Below are 17580 nucleotides of genomic sequence, written 5' to 3'. Positions count from 1 at the left end.
CTTATGCTTGTTTTAAGGATTTCACTGTACACGCACGCACGCTCTCTCTCTCACACACACACACCTGCTTTCTCGCTCACTCTGACACATCACACTCTTTCTTTTTATTGTGCCCTACTCCCTACTTTTTGTTTAACTTTTCTTGTGTTTCTTTTACACTATATAAAGCGGCATTGGGTCCTTAAAAAGCGCTATAAATAGGCTGCCATGTATTAAATATGACGTTTTGACGGCATTTGTATATGTTGTACTTCTGGATGGAATTGATTGATTGTGAGCCCAGCACATTAGGAAAAGTAGGCTAGCCTTGTTCCAGACATTTAGATTTTAGGCCTCTGTTGAACAGAAGCAACAGTGGTTTACCCCTTCAGAAATAAAACACAAAGACAAACCTACTGACTCATAATATGACCTAATTATGTTACAACAAAACTGCTTGACATTGACACCCACTTCAGCTCTGTCTCTGCATAAAAACGCCGGCGCGCCGATTGTAATGTCATGCCAATGGATAGACGCACTTCTTTCTCTGTTAAAATTTGCTCCATGGGGTATACCAGCAGGCTGCATCTTTGAACTATTGATATTATAGGAATTCCGTATTTATTCAGGCCATTAGTCTGGTTTTATCAGTGAAGTTACTCTCATCAAATAAAATAAACGCATGAAGAGGAACAACTTTACGCACAGCACACCTGCTAACACAATGAAGATAATTCTACTCATCATGGTATTTTCCCTCGTTTTGGCAACTGTACTCAGCCAAAAAATCTATTTTGATGACAGTTGGAGAGAAGAAAATGAAACGGTAGGACATTTCTCTCAAATTGGCAAAAATATGTTTGAAACATTTGACTATAGCCTAGTGTCATTGTCGATATTAAGATAAAAAAATGTTTCAGCACTGTCCGGTACATTTGGAAATGTGGACTATTTAGGAAGCAGCCACGGGCAGTGATAGGCTTCATAATTTGCATCTCATGATTAGCCTAGGCTACATTCAAATGAATAAGCTAAATTGTGTATTTTATTTATTCAGAGCAAATGGCCACAATCTGAGCAATACAAAGAAATCCTGAAAAGAATGACTCGAAAACCTGAGTCACGCAAATTCTTTGGTCTTATGGGGAAAAGAGGCTCTGGTATGCTAACTACTTTCTAGTTATAATTCAATATTTTAAAGGACATATATTAATTTCTTCCAAAGCTCATCTGTATTTTTGCTTTTTCCCCTTCCACTCTTTGCAGCAAAATCCCAGGTAACAAGAAGAAGTAAGTGTTGCATTTAATAGGATCTCTGTGCCTTGTATCCCATTGATATATTCATACTAGTAGCCTCAGTTAAATGCTATTGAAATAGCCATTGCCAACAATGTCTAATGCATGATAGAATTACATATGATAAAGGTATGAACACCACTAAGGTGGAACTGGTCTTCATATACAATTCCTGCAAGACTCTCTGGTGTGTAATGTCAAAATGGGATCACTGTGGGAGATATACTTTTTTCAGTCTGAAATAGCCCTACTCTCACCTCTTTTCCAGGGCAGAAATTTGAGTCTTTTGTTGGACTGATGGGTAAAAGGAGCTCAGAGGAACAAGGTAAAATACCAGCATTTAGTGTCTGACTATTCTGAGTGAGTTTTTTTCTCTTAGGACATACTGTTGATTACTGTTATTCCTGCAGGTAACTTCTAATGGATCTCCAAAGCAGCTACATACAACTTTGAATCAAAAGAATCAAGTGTGAACCAGGATGCACTGAAAATGTGTTTGCGTGATTGTTTCAGTCAAGTGTGATGTCCAATATTTTGAAAACATTTTGCATCAAATTAACAGTACTTGCAAAAATTGCTTTAGACAATTAAGATGCATATTAATGTGGTGTGAAATGTCAAATCTATTCAGGCAAATAACCTGTTAGTGCTCTGAAAACATTCATATTGTGCATGTAATTTGGCAGAATACTTATCAAAAGTAAAACCACTAAACTGAGACACGCTGAATGAAGGTGGCGATATGGTGCAGACAAAGCAGATTAATACTAAACTACAGAGCAAAATAACACATTTCAACTGTTTAAATTTCAGTAGGCCTACATAATAGGTATTCTGAATGTAGTAATGCAGTATCAACATGCATCTCTTAGCAGCATTCATTGCATTACAAGTCTATCACATGTTTATTAAGTGACTTTGTACAATACAAATAAAAAAATACAGATGAGTACATAGCCAAAGCAAAATATGGTCTTGACTTTCCTTTCCCACATAATCTGATGACATGTGGAATTACAGAAACATTCCTTTCATTTATTTATTTTTGCTCTTTGTACGACTACTGAATGTACTTTAAACAGTCAATCCTCTTCAGAAACTAGTCAAAGCTTCAGAAAAATTCTCCATACAAAAAAAACATTACTTTAGCTGGCTCGGTATATATAAAAATAAACTAACTGAAATATAACATTTATGAAGTTAATGGTGGTCCAAGGCTAGTGAAATTAGCTAAAATCAGAAGAAAGCGTTACATTTTGGAAAAAGCTTCAGCCATAAAAAAGCCCAAGGTGCATTTTTGCCTCCAGATTTCCCATTACTCCTGTTGAGAGACTAAGACAGTTGTTTTGTGTTAGGCTACATTGCATGGGGAGCTGTTCAGTATGAGGTTAATCTGTTACACTTCACTAAACAAAAATTATTTTGTAAATGCCATTTCCTTTTCCACATCATGGAAGATCTTTTGTGCATGTAAACAAATAAAACCACTGAAACATGATTGTATAACAGTTCATTGTTTTTGTTGCTCTGCATTAAACGGTAGACATCAGTTGTTAAATAGACAATGTAACCTTGGGGGGGGGGGGGGGGCAGTATTCAGTTATATATGGGTTTGGCCTGTCTAAGACGGTAAGTTTGGTTAAGGTAAACACATTCCTTGGAGAAGTCCACAGGCAGCTCTCTTCCGGTCATTGTGACAGTACATGCAGACCCAGCTGGGCTGTACAAGAGCTTTGGTGTTGGTTTGGTGCCACACACGGATGTCCGAGCTGGCAACATTGGCAACAAGTACAACTTGGTGTTTCTGCAGACTGTCTCTAAAATATCTTCCCCTTCTTTTTGTTTTTTTCCAGAGTCCTGTAGAGGAGAATAGTATATAAGGCAATAAAATGACGAACATTTACAAACAGTGGTTGAGATAATTATACAGTGACAACTAGTGGGACACGCCGGTATTACATTCTGCAAAGACCATTGTGTCCAGGTAAGTTGTTCTCTCTATCCAACAGACAACACTAAATAGAGCTAGTTTAGTAACAACCAAAGTCACCAGTTCAGGTGCGTGACAGACAGTGTTACCTGGAGGCATCCAGTCTCTGTTGCTCCAGGCGCTGATTGGTCTCCCAGTTGGCCCGGTCATCCTCAAACTGGCGTCTCTTCTCCTCCAGCTCCTTGTGCTGGGCCTCCAGATTCTTCTTCATCTGCTCATGACGCCTCGAGAGCTGCAGAAGAGACATTTAGAAAAAAATTGAAAAGGCATGATCACAACTGTATTGACTCACTGAAAAAGTGACAATTGTTGTTAAGAGGACTATCCTGGTTAAATAAGTGTGCATTTGGAAATGTAACACTTCAGAGAGGGGCAGTGACACACACGTCATTAAAACACAACCCACTCACTGTCTCACTAAGACTTTCAGTGCATCAACACCCACCAAAAAGTTAGTGTTTATGCATCAGGAAGTAAGAAGTCAAACCATATGGTAGAGGTCAGTAGTGTAGTAAGGCAATGTGACTGATGTTACCTCAGCCTCAGAATCTCTCAGCTTCTGGATCTTCTCCTTGACCTTCATCTCAAACACCTGTTCCATTTCCATCTCCATCTTCTTCATCTTGGCCACGTGCTCCCTCCGCTCCTCCTCCATCTGAGCTAGGGGGCTCCTGCAGGGTCACACACACACACACGTATGCATGCAAACAGTCAGACCAGTCCTACAGTGCACCGACCTCCATCACACTGGAATAATCTGCACAGTAATGCCACCCCAATTTTCCTGCAGGGAATTGGTACATACAAGGATCTATGCATGAAAGGAACGGTAGGACCCAACAATGTGGTGACTGAAATGTGGAAAAGCAGAGGGAAGAAGAAAGCCAATTTGCTCTGAAGCAGGGGACTCAAAGACCAGCACCAAGCAATCACGGAGCTGAGTTAGCTAAGCTGTTAGCATAGGCTAGTGAGTAACTGTAGTGAAATAGTGGTGCTTTGGGATGTTAGCTTAGCTAAATGTTAGTAAACGCAATTAAAAGTGAGAAGAAGCCACCAGTCTAACTACGCTAATTACATTTGAAGTATTTGCAATGTAATAAGCATATTTATCAATTCCCAGTTGACTTCTCAATGTTGGCATCTACAGGGTTCCTGAGACATTGTCCGACATAAGGGGGAAGAACGGAGAGAGAACTGAACTGGGAAAAAGAGAACCCAGACAAAGGAACATGAACAGGGGAGGAAAAAGGTATATTAAAAATAATAACAATGATCTAAGGAAACATAAATTGACCACTTACATGCCTTCACCTGTGTCATGTCTAAAAAAACAGAAACACACACACACTTAGCATGCTGTGATGAAATCATGCACTACGACAACGGGAAAAAATAAACGGACTGACCGCACTAACAAAAAACATGGACTAAGAACGAAACATCTACTTTCTCACGGTAAACAAGGAAAAGTTCACAAAGAAACAAAACCACTTTTCAAGAGGCATGAAACGGTGTGTGTAGTAGCAGTAGTAGCATGTGTTTGGTGCATAGCTGTGCATTAGGAACCGCAGTGTGTGAGGGTGTCTCTCAGTAAAGAGCTAAGATGCTGAGCGTGGTTGGTGTACATAACAGGGTCTTAGGTGTAAGAGAGCAACAGTGTGGAATTTAAAGGGATAGTTATGGATTTTGGCAATCATGCCCTTTTCTACTTCCCCGGAGTCAGATGAATTTGTGGATACCATTTTTATATATCTGTGTCCAGTATGAAGGAAGTTGCTATCTAGCGCAATACTAACTAGCATAAGCGCAATTGCTAACTAGCCTTAGCGCAATGACTGGAAGTCTATGGGTATAGACTTCCAGTCATTGCGCTTACGCTAGTTAGCATTGCGCTAGATAGCAACTTCCTTTAAACTGCACGAGAGACATAAAAATGGTATCCCAGAGTTCATCTGACTGAGGAAGTAGATAAAGGCCCTCATTGCCAAAATCCCGAAGTATCCCCTTAAGCTGTAATACCTGCATTTGGAATGATGGACCTATATTGGAGGAAATAAATACCTCCAAGAACACTACGACAATAACTTCCATTTATATACAGCCTAAATATCACATCAATATGATAAAACATTTCAAATGTCCAGTAGATTATCTGTCATGTAAAATATGCCTTTGATCATTGACAAAGAGAGTTAGGCCATGCCTAATAGAGAACCATTGGTAGCTGTTGGACTCACTTGGTCGACTGTTGACCCTTGACCCTGTTGTTGTCCTGTCCGTTGTAGGTGACAGCCGCCAACTTCCTGCTGCGGTAGTTCTCATAGTGGACGTTATTGGTCACGTCCTTCAGGTCCTGCATGTGGGTTCTGTACGCACACAGAAAGACAAACAAAACAAGTCTCAGAAACCTAGCAAGTTGAGGCTATGGTCAATGTTGTTGACAACGTAACAAAAAAAATGCATTGTCATTTCCCCATTTTCTATCAATTGTTGTAACTTCATGTTTTGAGTCTGTACCTGATGAGCATGTCTCGTAGGATGGTGAAATCACAGTGGTCTCCGTTCTCAACTGCAAGGAAAGACAATCAATACATATTCAAACCGCTCTCCAGAAGGAGCCTCTTAGTATTACCGATTTTCCTTCTCTGATCAAACTACATCTCCCATCATGCCTGGTACCTTCTGCCACTCCCCATGGGTACTGTCGTCCTCTGGTCCTCTTCCCGTTCACCTCGATGATGGTGTTACTGCCCACCACGGCCAGGGGCAGACGGTCCTGCAAGAAAAATAACACAATGACGTGTGAGACAAGTGTGTGTGTATATGCAACAGCCCTTCCAGAATTTTGTGATAGGCTAGTTGTGGGCCAAAATATTTGGTTTTGCTGCAGCAATTCAGATATTTCGCACGGCAATTTGTGATGATTTTGACCAATTTGGAAAAAAGTTTGACGTGCTGCTTGATTGAACCATTTTATGCTGTAAAAGTTAGTTATTGGTTAAAATGTCCAGCACTTTTTTTGTGTGTGTGTTTTACGTGGTAATAGTGCAGTGACTGGTAATTTGCACGCTCTCGCACAATAAGCAGGGAATTGTTGATTTTGCAAAAACTAATTGCAATCGCAATATCCAGGCGGGACTGATGTAGCTAAGTGCCTCACAGTTTAAATGGCTAAGTTCGTTGGTGCATGCATGGTTTTTAAAAGTACTCGCAGTACATTTGTGTCATACCTTGATCTTCTTCACCAGTTTGTTCTCCTCCTCATCATCCGTCTCTGGGAACTCGTAGATCTGGATTTTGTGCTCCAGGATTTCCCGCATGATCTGAGGGACCGTTCAGTATGTTTTATTAACAAGGACCCCAATGACAATCCAAAAGACATGTGGGACAGTTCTTTATCATATGGTATCAACTCCTTTCGGAATTTCCTCTGGGTAGTATATTCATACAGTCTGAAGGCATCGTCGGAGCAGTATGTGGAATAGGAAACGGCCCATTCTGCCCAAACAGTCTATTTCTATCTGCAACAATCAAGTCTTCGTGTTTGTAGACCCTTGATGCCCAGCCCCCAGACCGAGCCCACTGACCTGCTTCTTGAACCGTTGGCACTCCTCTGGGGTGAGAGTGTCTGCTTTTGCGATCAGTGGGATGACGTTCACCTTCTCATGCAACCGTTTCATAAACTCAATATCCAGAGGCTTCAGTCTGGAGGGAGACATGGCATAATAACATAAGTACCATAAATGGTGGGGTAGGGGTGCTGATGTACAGATTCAGTCCAGTATTTTCATAGCAAACCATGAAGCTCACATTTCTTTCCTTAAATCTAGTAACTAATAAAACATTGCAATGGAGCTCTAGTAGTGTAAACAAACAAGCGATATCAACGATGACAACACAAATAACTATTGTCTGTGTCCCCAGAACACTTTCCCCAGCTGTTTCTCATTAGCAGTGTCACTGTGCAAGGCACTCGAGTGTGAGTGAGCTATATCAGCTGGTGCTGTGAGGAGTGTGTGCGTGTGAGGGGTCAGTGTGTGTGAAGCCAGCATAAGCTGCTCATTCTAAGAGCCTGTCTCAACACTGACTGGGGGATTGCAAGGACAATGTCCCATAGAACAGAGTATGAACAGTGAACGCATGCACACACCCCATTTACCCCACAGCCACGTCACACACAGCCTTCTCTGACAGAGAGCCGATGCCCTTTAGCACTATCAGTCATATGAAACACAACTATGTATGTATACTGCAAAACAACCCTAAAGAGAGAGAAAAAAACCTTTAAGAGGCAGTAGCCAAAAATGATTGGAATTTCTAATATGGGGTAGTGTACTTTACACTTGTGAAATCTTATATAAATCTTAAGCAGCCCTCGCCATTCATTCACACTGTCCGATCTCCCTCCCTACCACCTAGACTCACCCGTGTCCCGAGGGGGCGATGAAGTAGAGGCAGCACTGCACTCTGCTGTCGGGCATCAGTCGTCTGTTCACCCGCGACTCACAGTTGAGGAAATCCTCAAACTTGCTGTCTATGTGGTCGATGACCGGCTGCCAGCTGCGTGGTACATACAGCCACAGGGAGGAAACAAACCCACACACATTGAGCCAAAATGGTCACTACTTCCTGGAAACCTGTTCACAAGCCATGTCAAATGTGTCAAGATCAATGCATTTATTGGAGCCAAAATGGAGTTGTCAAACTTTGCGTACCAGTTGCTATTGTCCACAGCGTCGCCGAATCCTGGGGTGTCGACTATTGTGAGCAGGAGCTGGACACCACCTTCCTTTACTAACACTTTGGATTGCTCCACCTGGGAAATACAGAATTATATTAGCATTCAATAGTTGTCTTGTCTAAATGCATACTATTACTGTTCATATTTGGTGTATGATAGTGAGATAGTGTACAATACAACTTTCCTAAGAACTGTCGTAAGAATATAAAGCTCTGGCTATTTAACAATGCCAGACCCAATGCGCTCAACAAAACGCCTGTCTCCACGAGAGTGTTTGCAACAACACAGAAGAAATGAGCATACTGCCAATCCCAATGAAGGGAAAGAAGAAGACCAAAACAACCTCTCAGCAAGACACCTTGTCCCCAATTGTGTAGCACACATTGAGGACAGTGGGTGACTCTCATTCTAGCTGCATGCATCAACATGCAGTCTAACACTGTGTTATTACCTAACTATGTAGAGGAACCAGAAAAACAGATGAGCATCTGTGTAGAGATAACGTTGCGTTTTGGAGACCAAGTTTCTCTACTAAATGACATGCAGTGCCTTCAGAAAGTACTCACGCCCCTTGCCATTTTGTTGTGTTACAGCCTGAATTTAAAATGAATTATTTTGAGATTTGTCACAAGCCTACACACAATACCCCATAATGTCAAAGTGGAATAATGTTGGTCAATTCTTTTTTACAAACTGATTAAATAAACAAAAAGCTGAAATGTCTTGAATCATGCAGTGAATTTCAAACACAGATTCAACCACAAAGACCAGGGATGTTTTCCAATGCCTTGCAAAGGGCACCTATTGGTAGATGGGTAGAAGAAGAAAAAGCAGCCATTCAATATCCCTTTGAGCATGGTGAAGTTGTTAATTACACTTTGGATGTTGTATCATGACACCCAGTCACTAAAATGATACAGGCGTCCTTCCTTACTCAGTTGCCGGAGAGGCAACTTTAAAAAAGTTGCAGCCTTTAAAATGGCTGCGATCGGAGAAAACGGAGGATGGATCAACAACATTGTAGTTACTCCACAACACTAACCTAAATGACAGAGGATGCATGTACAGAATACAAATATTCAAAAACATCCTGTTTGCAACAAGGCACTAAAGAAATACTGCTAAAAAATGTGGCAAAGCAATTCACTTTTTGTCCTGAATACAAAGTGTTATGTTTGGGGCAAATCCAATACATTACTGAATTCCACTCTCCATATTTTTAAGTATAGTGGTGGCTGAATCATGTTATGGGTATGCTTGTACTCATTAATTAAGGACTGAGAAATTTCAGGATAAAAAAGAAATGGAATAAGGCTAAGCAAAGGCAAAATCCTAGAGGCAAACCTGGTTCAGTAAGCTTTCCACCAGACACAGAGATGAATTCATCTTTCAGCAGGGCAGTAACCTAAAGGCCAAATCTACACTGGAGTTGCTTACCAAGAAGACAGTGAATGTTCCCGAGTGGCCGAGGTAAATCTACGGCGAGACCGGAAAATGGTTGTCTAGTAATGATCAGCAACCAATTTGACAAAGCTTGAAAAAACGTTTAAAATTATAAAAGGCAAATGTTCCACCCAGGTATGGAAAGCTCTTGGAGACTTACCCAGAAAGACTCACAGCTGTAATCGCTGCCAAATGTGCTTCTACAAAGTATCGACTGAGACTCAGGGGTGTGAAAACGTATGAACATGCATTTAATTTTTCAATACACTTGCAAAAATGTACAACAACAAAAAACATAATTATGGGTTATTGTGTGTAGATGTGTGCGAATAGTTTTTGCTTTCATCCATGTTGAATTCAGGCTGTAACACAAAATGTGGAATAAGTCAAGGGGTATGAATACTTTAGTATGCTCTATATCGCAGAATGTGTTTCAAATTCCAAGGCATCAACACTGAGGCAAACTAACATGGTCATCGGTGGAAAAAGTATATTCAACAAGAGAATACAGGACTGTTAAGCAGAAGTGTTTTAAACTACCTGTACAGTCTTTTTGACTCTGTGCGAAGGCCCAGGGTATTCTGACGAGTACAAATCTGTTAGGAACAGAGAGTTGATCAACGTGGACTTGCCCAATCCCGATTCACCTAGAAGAAAGAATAAAAAGTTGCAGTAAAACAATCTATTTATTTTTGATCATAAAGCCTAATGACAGTGTTGCTACATTAGGGTCAGTGTCATTTTAAACGAGGGAATCAATGCAACTCAAATCACCATACTGGCATAGTGTGCACAGTATAACATATAGCTATACCAGCAAGAACACAACATTTAAAAGATATAAGGGTACACTGACATTATAAACAGCTAACCATACATATTGAAAGCTGGTACACCCCACTGTGTGATAGCTATTCATGCAACTTTAGAGGCATCCAATGGTACTGTAGAAGCATCGAATAAAGCCCAGCCAATAAATCCCAAAGGTCATGTCTTTGATTGAGGGCCATTGACATTTGTCCAAGACGACCATCCATCTGAATGATTGTGTAAAGGGCTAGGACAACAGCTCCTAGTCTGAACGTGGCTAGAGAATGCCTTATGCCGGCTGTGTGGTCCCGTTTATCTAGTATGACTAGCCATTGTGCGCCTGGTCTCCATGCTCCTGGTGAATGGAATCATTAACGCAGTGGAAATGACCACTGGCACTGACCTCGATCATTAACGAGCTGCTGTTTACAGGCTACAGTATTGGGAGTTGAGCGCTACCATTTCAGTGTTGAGCAATTGCACTTGACAACGTGCATTTCAATGCCCATCTTCATACTCCTATGAGTATGAATAGCTAGTTTATATCAACACACCAGTGTTTTCCATGTAACAGGACAGGTTGGCGTGCTGCGCTCAGCGAAGCATAGTGTGCTGTGCCAGTCACTGCTGATAACGCCAGCCCTTTCTGACATTACCAGTGACATGGGCTCAAAGCTCCTCAAGACTGGGTAGAGGAGCAGGCTTTGCCTACTGCTGAGGCAGTGTGTTTGTAACAGTATACAAAACTGATATTGCAGAAATAGGACTTTAAAAATCGTATTATTATTCTCATTGCAGCAATCAGGCTGGCGAAATCGTCAAGGCATTTTTGGGCCCCAACAGCCAACTTGGGCACCATCCAACACACTGCCTTTAAAGGACATTTTTACACAGCAGGGTAAATCATGGTGACTTGTTTAAGAGGAACCCCGTTGCATGCGAGTGCCTGGCAAGGCAGGCATGTTTAGATAGGCTACACTTGTCAGTAGCCTAACTTCTTAAAATAAAAATCAATGATAAACCCATGACTGGCTCAGAAAGAGTCTGTTGAGATAAACTGCGAGACAAACTATTCTTAGCAGTGAGGGAGAAATTCTGCTATGCCGACCACAGGAAATGGTTTGACCCAAAGAAACATTTTCCCTCCAAACAGTGACTGATTAGCAAATGAAGGTCCTGGCCGAGTTCAACGACCGCATCCAAGTACTTCAACGGCACCCTTGTATTTTTGATAATACTGCGCAGTTTTTAATAAATCAATGCTATTTTAATAGGCAGGCAGATGTGAAAAAAAGTTGAGAGGTTGACTGAGAGGAGGTTAACCACACACACGCACACACTTTGCTTGCACATAACTGTGGTCACACACACACATTCCTGTCTACAAATTTAACTTACCATATAGAGCCGTACCTGGTCAACTGTATTGTGTAAACTGAAATGACTGAAAACATGACTCGGTTGAACCATGACCTCAATATATGAATAGCATTTTCTTACCCACAACCATCAGGGTGAATTCAAAGCCTCTCTTCACTGATTTTCTGTACACTTGATTGGGAAGGCTAGCAAAGCCCACATACCCCTCCAGATTCTTTTGTTGCTGGAAAGTAACATACGAGCACAACATCATCACCACAGCGTTTGCAATGTATGTAACAGGCCTAGGATACTTTAAAATTAGGATAAAGTCCTTCTGATAAACAGGCAAATCAACATCGGCCTAACTGACCAAACAAATCCATACTTACAGCTGTTTTATGGAAATAATCATGCGATGTGGTCCAACGTGAGGTAAGAGCCAAAGGAGAGAACACACACGACAACAGTCAATATCAGCAATAATCCTAACACAGAATTATTTTCACAAACTGGAAAACCTGGGGATAAATAACATGTGCTTAGGCTAGCAAGCATAACATCACAGAGTTGGATAGTATGATAATGTTATTCACTGTTGTTGGCTTCACCATGGGGTATAACGGAGTCCAATCTCTGTTGATGCCCTTAGCCTTGGACTGTCGTTCAAATATTTTTAATTGAAAGCCTATGTCAGTGCAAAATGATAGTTCAAATTGTATGTCTTCTTTATGTCCATGCATGGTATGAGTGAGATCACTATCTGTACACCAGTGGAGGCTGGTGGGAGGAGCTATAGGAGGACGGGCTCATTGTAATGGATAGAATAAAAGAAACGTGTCAAACCTGGCTTCCATGTGTTTGATACTGTTCCATATATTCCATTCCCGCCATCACAATGAGCCCGTCCTCCCACAGCATCCACTGCTTTACACTGTTACATGAAAAATGTAACAAATCCTTCTTCACGATTATGCTAGCTAGTGTGGTTTCCGTTTCAGTTTGCGGGTCAACTGAAGGAAGTGGTGAGAGGTGTACACTCATGACTGCATGAGAAAAATGTGTATCTTCAACACAATTTAAATAGGCCTTCTTTAATAAAAACCTGACTCACTTTCACTTGGTCCTACCCTAAACCAATTTGAAAAAGCAGACACCCAAAGATACCCCATCTTCACACTTGACTTGAACATACTCTGGTTTGCTGTTTTCGACACTATAGGGTGTCACACACACTTAAATCTATTTTTCAGTGTCGAACTCATGGGGAAATCAAGTGTTTGAAATAACTGGAAGAAAATACATTGCTTGACATTATTGTTTTGCTAGCTAACCATTAACAATGGCTTGCTTGGTGAATAATGGGACAATAATTTAAGGGCAGGGACTTGGCGTTAGCATTTTCTGAATCGTAGGCTAACAAGCCAGCTGGCTAACGTTAGGTGGTGAACATGACGTTATCGCCACACACTGGAAAAAAAGCTAGCTAGCGTTACCTCGATGGAGTTTACTTAACAAACACCAGATACATAAAATAAGACATTCGCTTTTGGAATGAACCACTAGGTAGGTAAACATTTAGGAAAGTAATTAGTGATGAGGTAGAAAATAACTACACAGGAAATGCCTTAGCTAACGCTAACCTGCTAGCTAAACTAGCAACTCATCCAACAACTGGTGAGGGGACGACTGGGCGTTGGTTACTCAGACAATTAGAAAGCCACAAACAACCATTACTTTAAAATAGCCATTCTGATACAACAAGCTATACATGTAATTTCCAAAGCAGTTTTAGGACATTTTTGATACAGTAAGTATGCTCACCCATAATGTTGACGTTCGCTGCCGCTCAGAAACCGATCATTCACAACCCGACATTCCGCTTCTTACCACTAGCGCATACCTACGTACTATGGCCGACGTAATTTCACACCTGAACGACGGAGAGTACGCCAGATACAATGCGTACTGAGATTATGAATAGCAAAAATTAAGGACCAAATATCTCGCGGTAGTTTGTTCATTGCCTGAGTTATCCACATGCTATCGCGACAACAATATTACATTTTTGCTTAAGAGAATCTGTTTTAATTTGATGTATTTTCCATCAACAGAAACCTGACAGAAACTCTGCATCTACTTAACTTTCCAAAATCGGAAGTTTATTTTGCATATAGATCGATGCACACAGGTTAGTAGTTTATGAAAAATAAATATTAATCAAAATAAGAGCTATAAACCTACTTGTTAAATACAGTTATTTAGTATTAATATGTTTATTTATGCACTTGGTGAAACTGGAACAACCACTGAACTATAATAACAGGGGAACAACAAACAACTACATTCCAAAGACAAAATTATCTGGTGACGGAATGTGAAAAAAAGGCGTCAGTTGTATCCATAGAAACTACCACATAATAATGTTGCTTCCTCCTATTGGTTAAAACTATCATCAAATTCAGTATGACCTTTTCCAATTCGGGCACATACTTTCCCATAATATGCCCATGAATAAACTGCATCATTGAAGGAGAAAACAAGCTTGACAAATAATAATAAAATAACAGGTGTATCTTACATATTTGCCATGGTGAAGGAGAGTAAGGGACTGCTCAGTGGCTCAAAGGAAACATGTTTGTCCTTTGTTTTGTGTTCCCTTGTAGTGGATGGCTGCATTATTCCCGAACTATGTCGCACCTGTTGTTGTTCAGTGTTACTAGCTACCGCTAGGCTAATGTTTCTAAAACAGACTATGTTTATTTGTATATTGAGAGCAGTTACAATGTACCAAATGCCATGATATTGAATGCATTGTTATACTTTGTCAATTATCGGAAGTTGAACCTCAGGTAATGACCCATGGAAGCAGAAGGGAGTTTGTATAATGCCCAACCCATTTAAAAAGGTGAGAAGAGCAGGCAAACTACTCCAGAAGTTAAAGGGACCAGACAACAAGTATGACGTATTGAAGTCATTTCAGGTTCAGTCAATTCAGATACTGCACATGCATAATGTCAAAATAGGCCTACTTTTTGGGGGACATTTTCAACTAAAATATTTGCACACAACTGATATCCTGTTTTGACTGGAATAAAACGATTGACCAAAAGGTAACACTTTTTAGGGAATCAGATGATCTCAGGAAACTTCTGTCCCTGCTTGAAACTAATGCTCACAGGCACCAGGTAAGGACATGTCAATTCAAATGAATGTCAAACCCTCTATTTTGTGTACAATATGATGTGATCAGGTTTGTCTGCCTAACATCCCAGCTGCTGCCTGACATTCCAGGTGGCAGCATTGAGACTGTCATGTAAGGTCCGCAACAGTGGAGGAAGATCCCAGACCACTCTCCAGCTAAATAATGCATGCAAAAATAGGAGTCAGATTCACATCATCTCTGAAGATCCTGAGCTGGAGAAATTCAGGTATATCCCTAAATAATGCATTTAGGATTCCTTTAATATTATTGATCACATAATTAACTTTTCTTACACATCTTTCCTTCTAACAGTGCAACATCCAGAATTCAACATTGTTTCAACAGTCATCCTCAACATATGCTCTTTTTGGAGATCCTTACCTCTTTGGTCAAGAACAGACTGTGCATGTAGTCTCATACAGTTTCAACAATTTTTGTGCAGCTGATGTTGTTGATGAAGGTCTTGAAAGTTGCTCAGTTTTGTGTGTACTTCCGTTGTAGTGACTGGGTCGACCATGCACCACCTGAGTCTGTCCTTAGAGTCCTCATCTGTCTGCAATTGCTCATAAGAGAACCCCTTTATCATGTAAAACGAATGATAGTCCTTTTCTTCCTTCAACTTCATATGATGTAAAATAGATATGACTTGTGCTGCCTTTCTTTTATGACTTGTTGACAAAAACCTGACAAGCAAGCAGGACAATTCAACACTCTGAATTCAGGTATATTTTTAATTCTCTTCATACCCTCTCTTTTCAGAGAGTTTTTCATCAACTCCAAGCTGTTGATCTTCTTGCAAGGGTAAATGTACTTTAAATCTATTTTTAAAAACCTTCAAGTCTGACAGCTTGTGTTGCTTTTTATAGTTGCCGCTTTCTGTCCCGTTCACTCCCACTCCAGTACATGGAGTTGATGTGCAGCAGTTATCTGGAGTGTGGAAAGCAGACATTTGCTATGGAGAAGTTGGTCACTATGACATGTGAGTTATCAAATCCCCCCAAAAAGTAGCCTGTATTTCCCTCAATGTCCTTCCTTATCATTCCTTGTCTTTTCATTCCTGAATAGATATGTTTCAGAAACTGTCTGCAGTGGAGGACCAAGGGCAGTGGGTTATTGAGAGTGGAGCTCATAAGGTAAACAATTGTAAAAATTGCACTGCCTTGTACAATATACTATAGGATTGTGTTAAATAAAGAACTGTACTCCTAACTGACTGTTAGTCCAATGTCTGATCCCCATTACTTGTGGATAGGTTTCTTTCTGTCTGGGAAAGTAGTAACTAATGAGCATATAATGATATAAGATTTCATGCTCATGCTCAGACCCTGGTAAAGCTCCTATCAGCACATGACAGCAGTGTATTACTAGGTGCCCTCCTAGCACTCACCTCATTGGCTGAGAGGTAACTGCTCTTATAAAGGGACCCTGGGACATCATGCATACCTTTTAGTAAGAGTATACACTGTAGCTAACACTTAAATACATCGCTTGATCTATCCCCTTGTTCAGAATGCAAGGAGAAGATAGGAGAGTTGTCAATCGTGGAGAATCTTCTTGTTATACTACAAGATTATGACTTACTGTCCAAAAGGTACGGTACCTACCTCCCTAATCAGTCACACACTATGCGTTCATCTTTAAGCAATAAAGTTGCTTCAAAATAAACAGTTCGCCTTACACCCCCATCAACAGCACGACTATATCAGTAGCAATAACATGCACCTTCCAATGTCTTGCTTTGATGTGTGTTTTGCATATCCATTTTTCTTTGTGTCCCTTTCAGGATGAGTGCAGAGTTGCTGCGGCTGCTTTCCCCGGTGCGGCAGGTGCGGGAGCAGGTGAGGGAGTGCGAGGGCCTGCCAGTGCTGCTCAGGCTGCTGCCCGGGGAGCACCTGAAGCTGATGTGGAGCGTAGTGTGGGTCCTGGTCCAGCTGTGTGAGGAGCCAGACACCAGCGCCGAGATACACACCTGGGGAGGGGTGCAACAGCTGCTCCACATCCTCAACAGGTGAGAGGCTGCCTCTGGATAGACTAAAGAAGTATCATAAAAGTTCATGGAGAGCATAGACTACTCAGGAGTTCACTGGGTCAAATGCAGTATATTGGGTGAGGCCTAGGTAGTGCATATTATGACCTTGAGAAAATGGTATGCAACCTCTGGTTAGGCTAAAAATGTCACGCCATGTCTCTGTTTCACCTATTCCTGTGATTGTCTCCACCCCCTCTGGGTGTCGCCTATTTTCCCCAGTGTATATATTTCTGTGTTTCCTGTCTCTCTGTGCCAGTTTGTCTTTTATGTTTAGTCAACCAGCGTGTTTTTCCCATACTCCTTTTGCTATTCTCCTTTTTCTAGTCCTCCCAGTTTTGACCCTTGCCTGTTTCTGGACTCAGTACCAGCCTGCCTGACCATTCAGCCTGCCGTGACCACGAGCCTGTCTGCCACTCTGTACCTCCGGACTCTGATCTGGTTTTTGCCTGTCCACGACCATTCTCTTGCCTACCCCTTTGGATTAATAAACACTGTAAGACTCCAACCATCTGCTCCTGTGTCTGCATCTGGGTCTCGCCTTGTGCCTTGATAAAAATAGTATTTCAAACTTTAGAACATATATTAATCAAGAGTTACTTAAGAGTTTAGTGGGTCAAAGACAGTGGTTGAAACATTGGTTAGTGCATATTATAACCATGAGAAAATGAAGTTGATGAGAAAGCGGTAAGCAACCCAGATCAGTAGACTTCTGTGATGTAATGTAC

At 41.1% G+C, this 17580-nt stretch overlaps 2 protein-coding genes and 1 pseudogene across 3 annotated transcripts; 2 read left to right on the top strand and 1 right to left on the bottom strand.

Annotated features, from left to right (window-relative positions):
- Positions 1 to 478: 478 nt before the first annotated feature.
- LOC129838119 (protachykinin-like) lies at positions 479 to 2776 on the top strand. Its single transcript, XM_055904855.1, has 5 exons — positions 479 to 808; positions 1040 to 1142; positions 1249 to 1272; positions 1547 to 1603; positions 1689 to 2776. The coding sequence occupies exons 1-5, from the start codon at positions 665 to 667 to the stop codon at positions 1697 to 1699; spliced, it is 339 nt and encodes a 112-aa protein (XP_055760830.1). The 5' UTR covers positions 479 to 664; the 3' UTR covers positions 1700 to 2776.
- On the bottom strand, positions 2165 to 11865 carry LOC129838118 (septin-7-like). Of its 2 annotated transcripts, XM_055904853.1 has the most exons (13): positions 11763 to 11865; positions 9993 to 10099; positions 7984 to 8084; positions 7694 to 7828; positions 6856 to 6973; positions 6499 to 6591; positions 5948 to 6044; positions 5786 to 5837; positions 5506 to 5634; positions 4570 to 4590; positions 3804 to 3939; positions 3358 to 3500; positions 2165 to 3135 (listed from the first exon to the last, which is right to left on the bottom strand). In XM_055904853.1, exons 1-13 carry the CDS (start codon positions 11770 to 11772, stop codon positions 3096 to 3098), a joined length of 1182 nt encoding a protein of 393 aa, XP_055760828.1. In that variant the 5' UTR covers positions 11773 to 11865; the 3' UTR covers positions 2165 to 3095. The 2 variants fall into 2 exon arrangements, with proteins under 2 accessions (XP_055760828.1, XP_055760829.1); XM_055904854.1 differs by lacking the exon at positions 4570 to 4590.
- Positions 11866 to 14211: 2346 nt separating this feature from the next.
- The window catches only part of LOC129837560 (serine/threonine-protein kinase Nek10-like), a 12963-nt pseudogene continuing 9594 nt past the window's right edge, over positions 14212 to 17580 (top strand).

The sequence above is a fragment of the Salvelinus fontinalis genome, chromosome 38, assembly GCF_029448725.1.
Source record: "Salvelinus fontinalis isolate EN_2023a chromosome 38, ASM2944872v1, whole genome shotgun sequence".
NCBI lineage: Eukaryota > Metazoa > Chordata > Actinopteri > Salmoniformes > Salmonidae > Salvelinus > Salvelinus fontinalis.
This window is presented reverse-complemented; position numbering and strand designations above follow the sequence as displayed.

Coding starts and splice junctions, on each gene's coding strand:
- LOC129838119 (XM_055904855.1), top strand. CDS start 665: ATGAAGAGGAACAACTTTACGCACAGCACACCTGCTAACACAATGAAG. Junction 809..1,039: donor GGAGAGAAGAAAATGAAACG/GTAGGACATTTC, acceptor TTATTTATTCAG/AGCAAATGGCCACAATCTGA. Junction 1,273..1,546: donor ATCCCAGGTAACAAGAAGAA/GTAAGTGTTGCA, acceptor CCTCTTTTCCAG/GGCAGAAATTTGAGTCTTTT.
- LOC129838118 (XM_055904853.1), bottom strand. Junction 8,085..9,992: donor GAGTCAAAAAGACTGTACAG/GTAGTTTAAAAC, acceptor TGTATTTCCCAG/GTGGAGCAATCCAAAGTGTT. Junction 3,136..3,357: donor CAGAGACTGGATGCCTCCAG/GTAACACTGTCT, acceptor TCTCCTCTACAG/GACTCTGGAAAAAAACAAAA.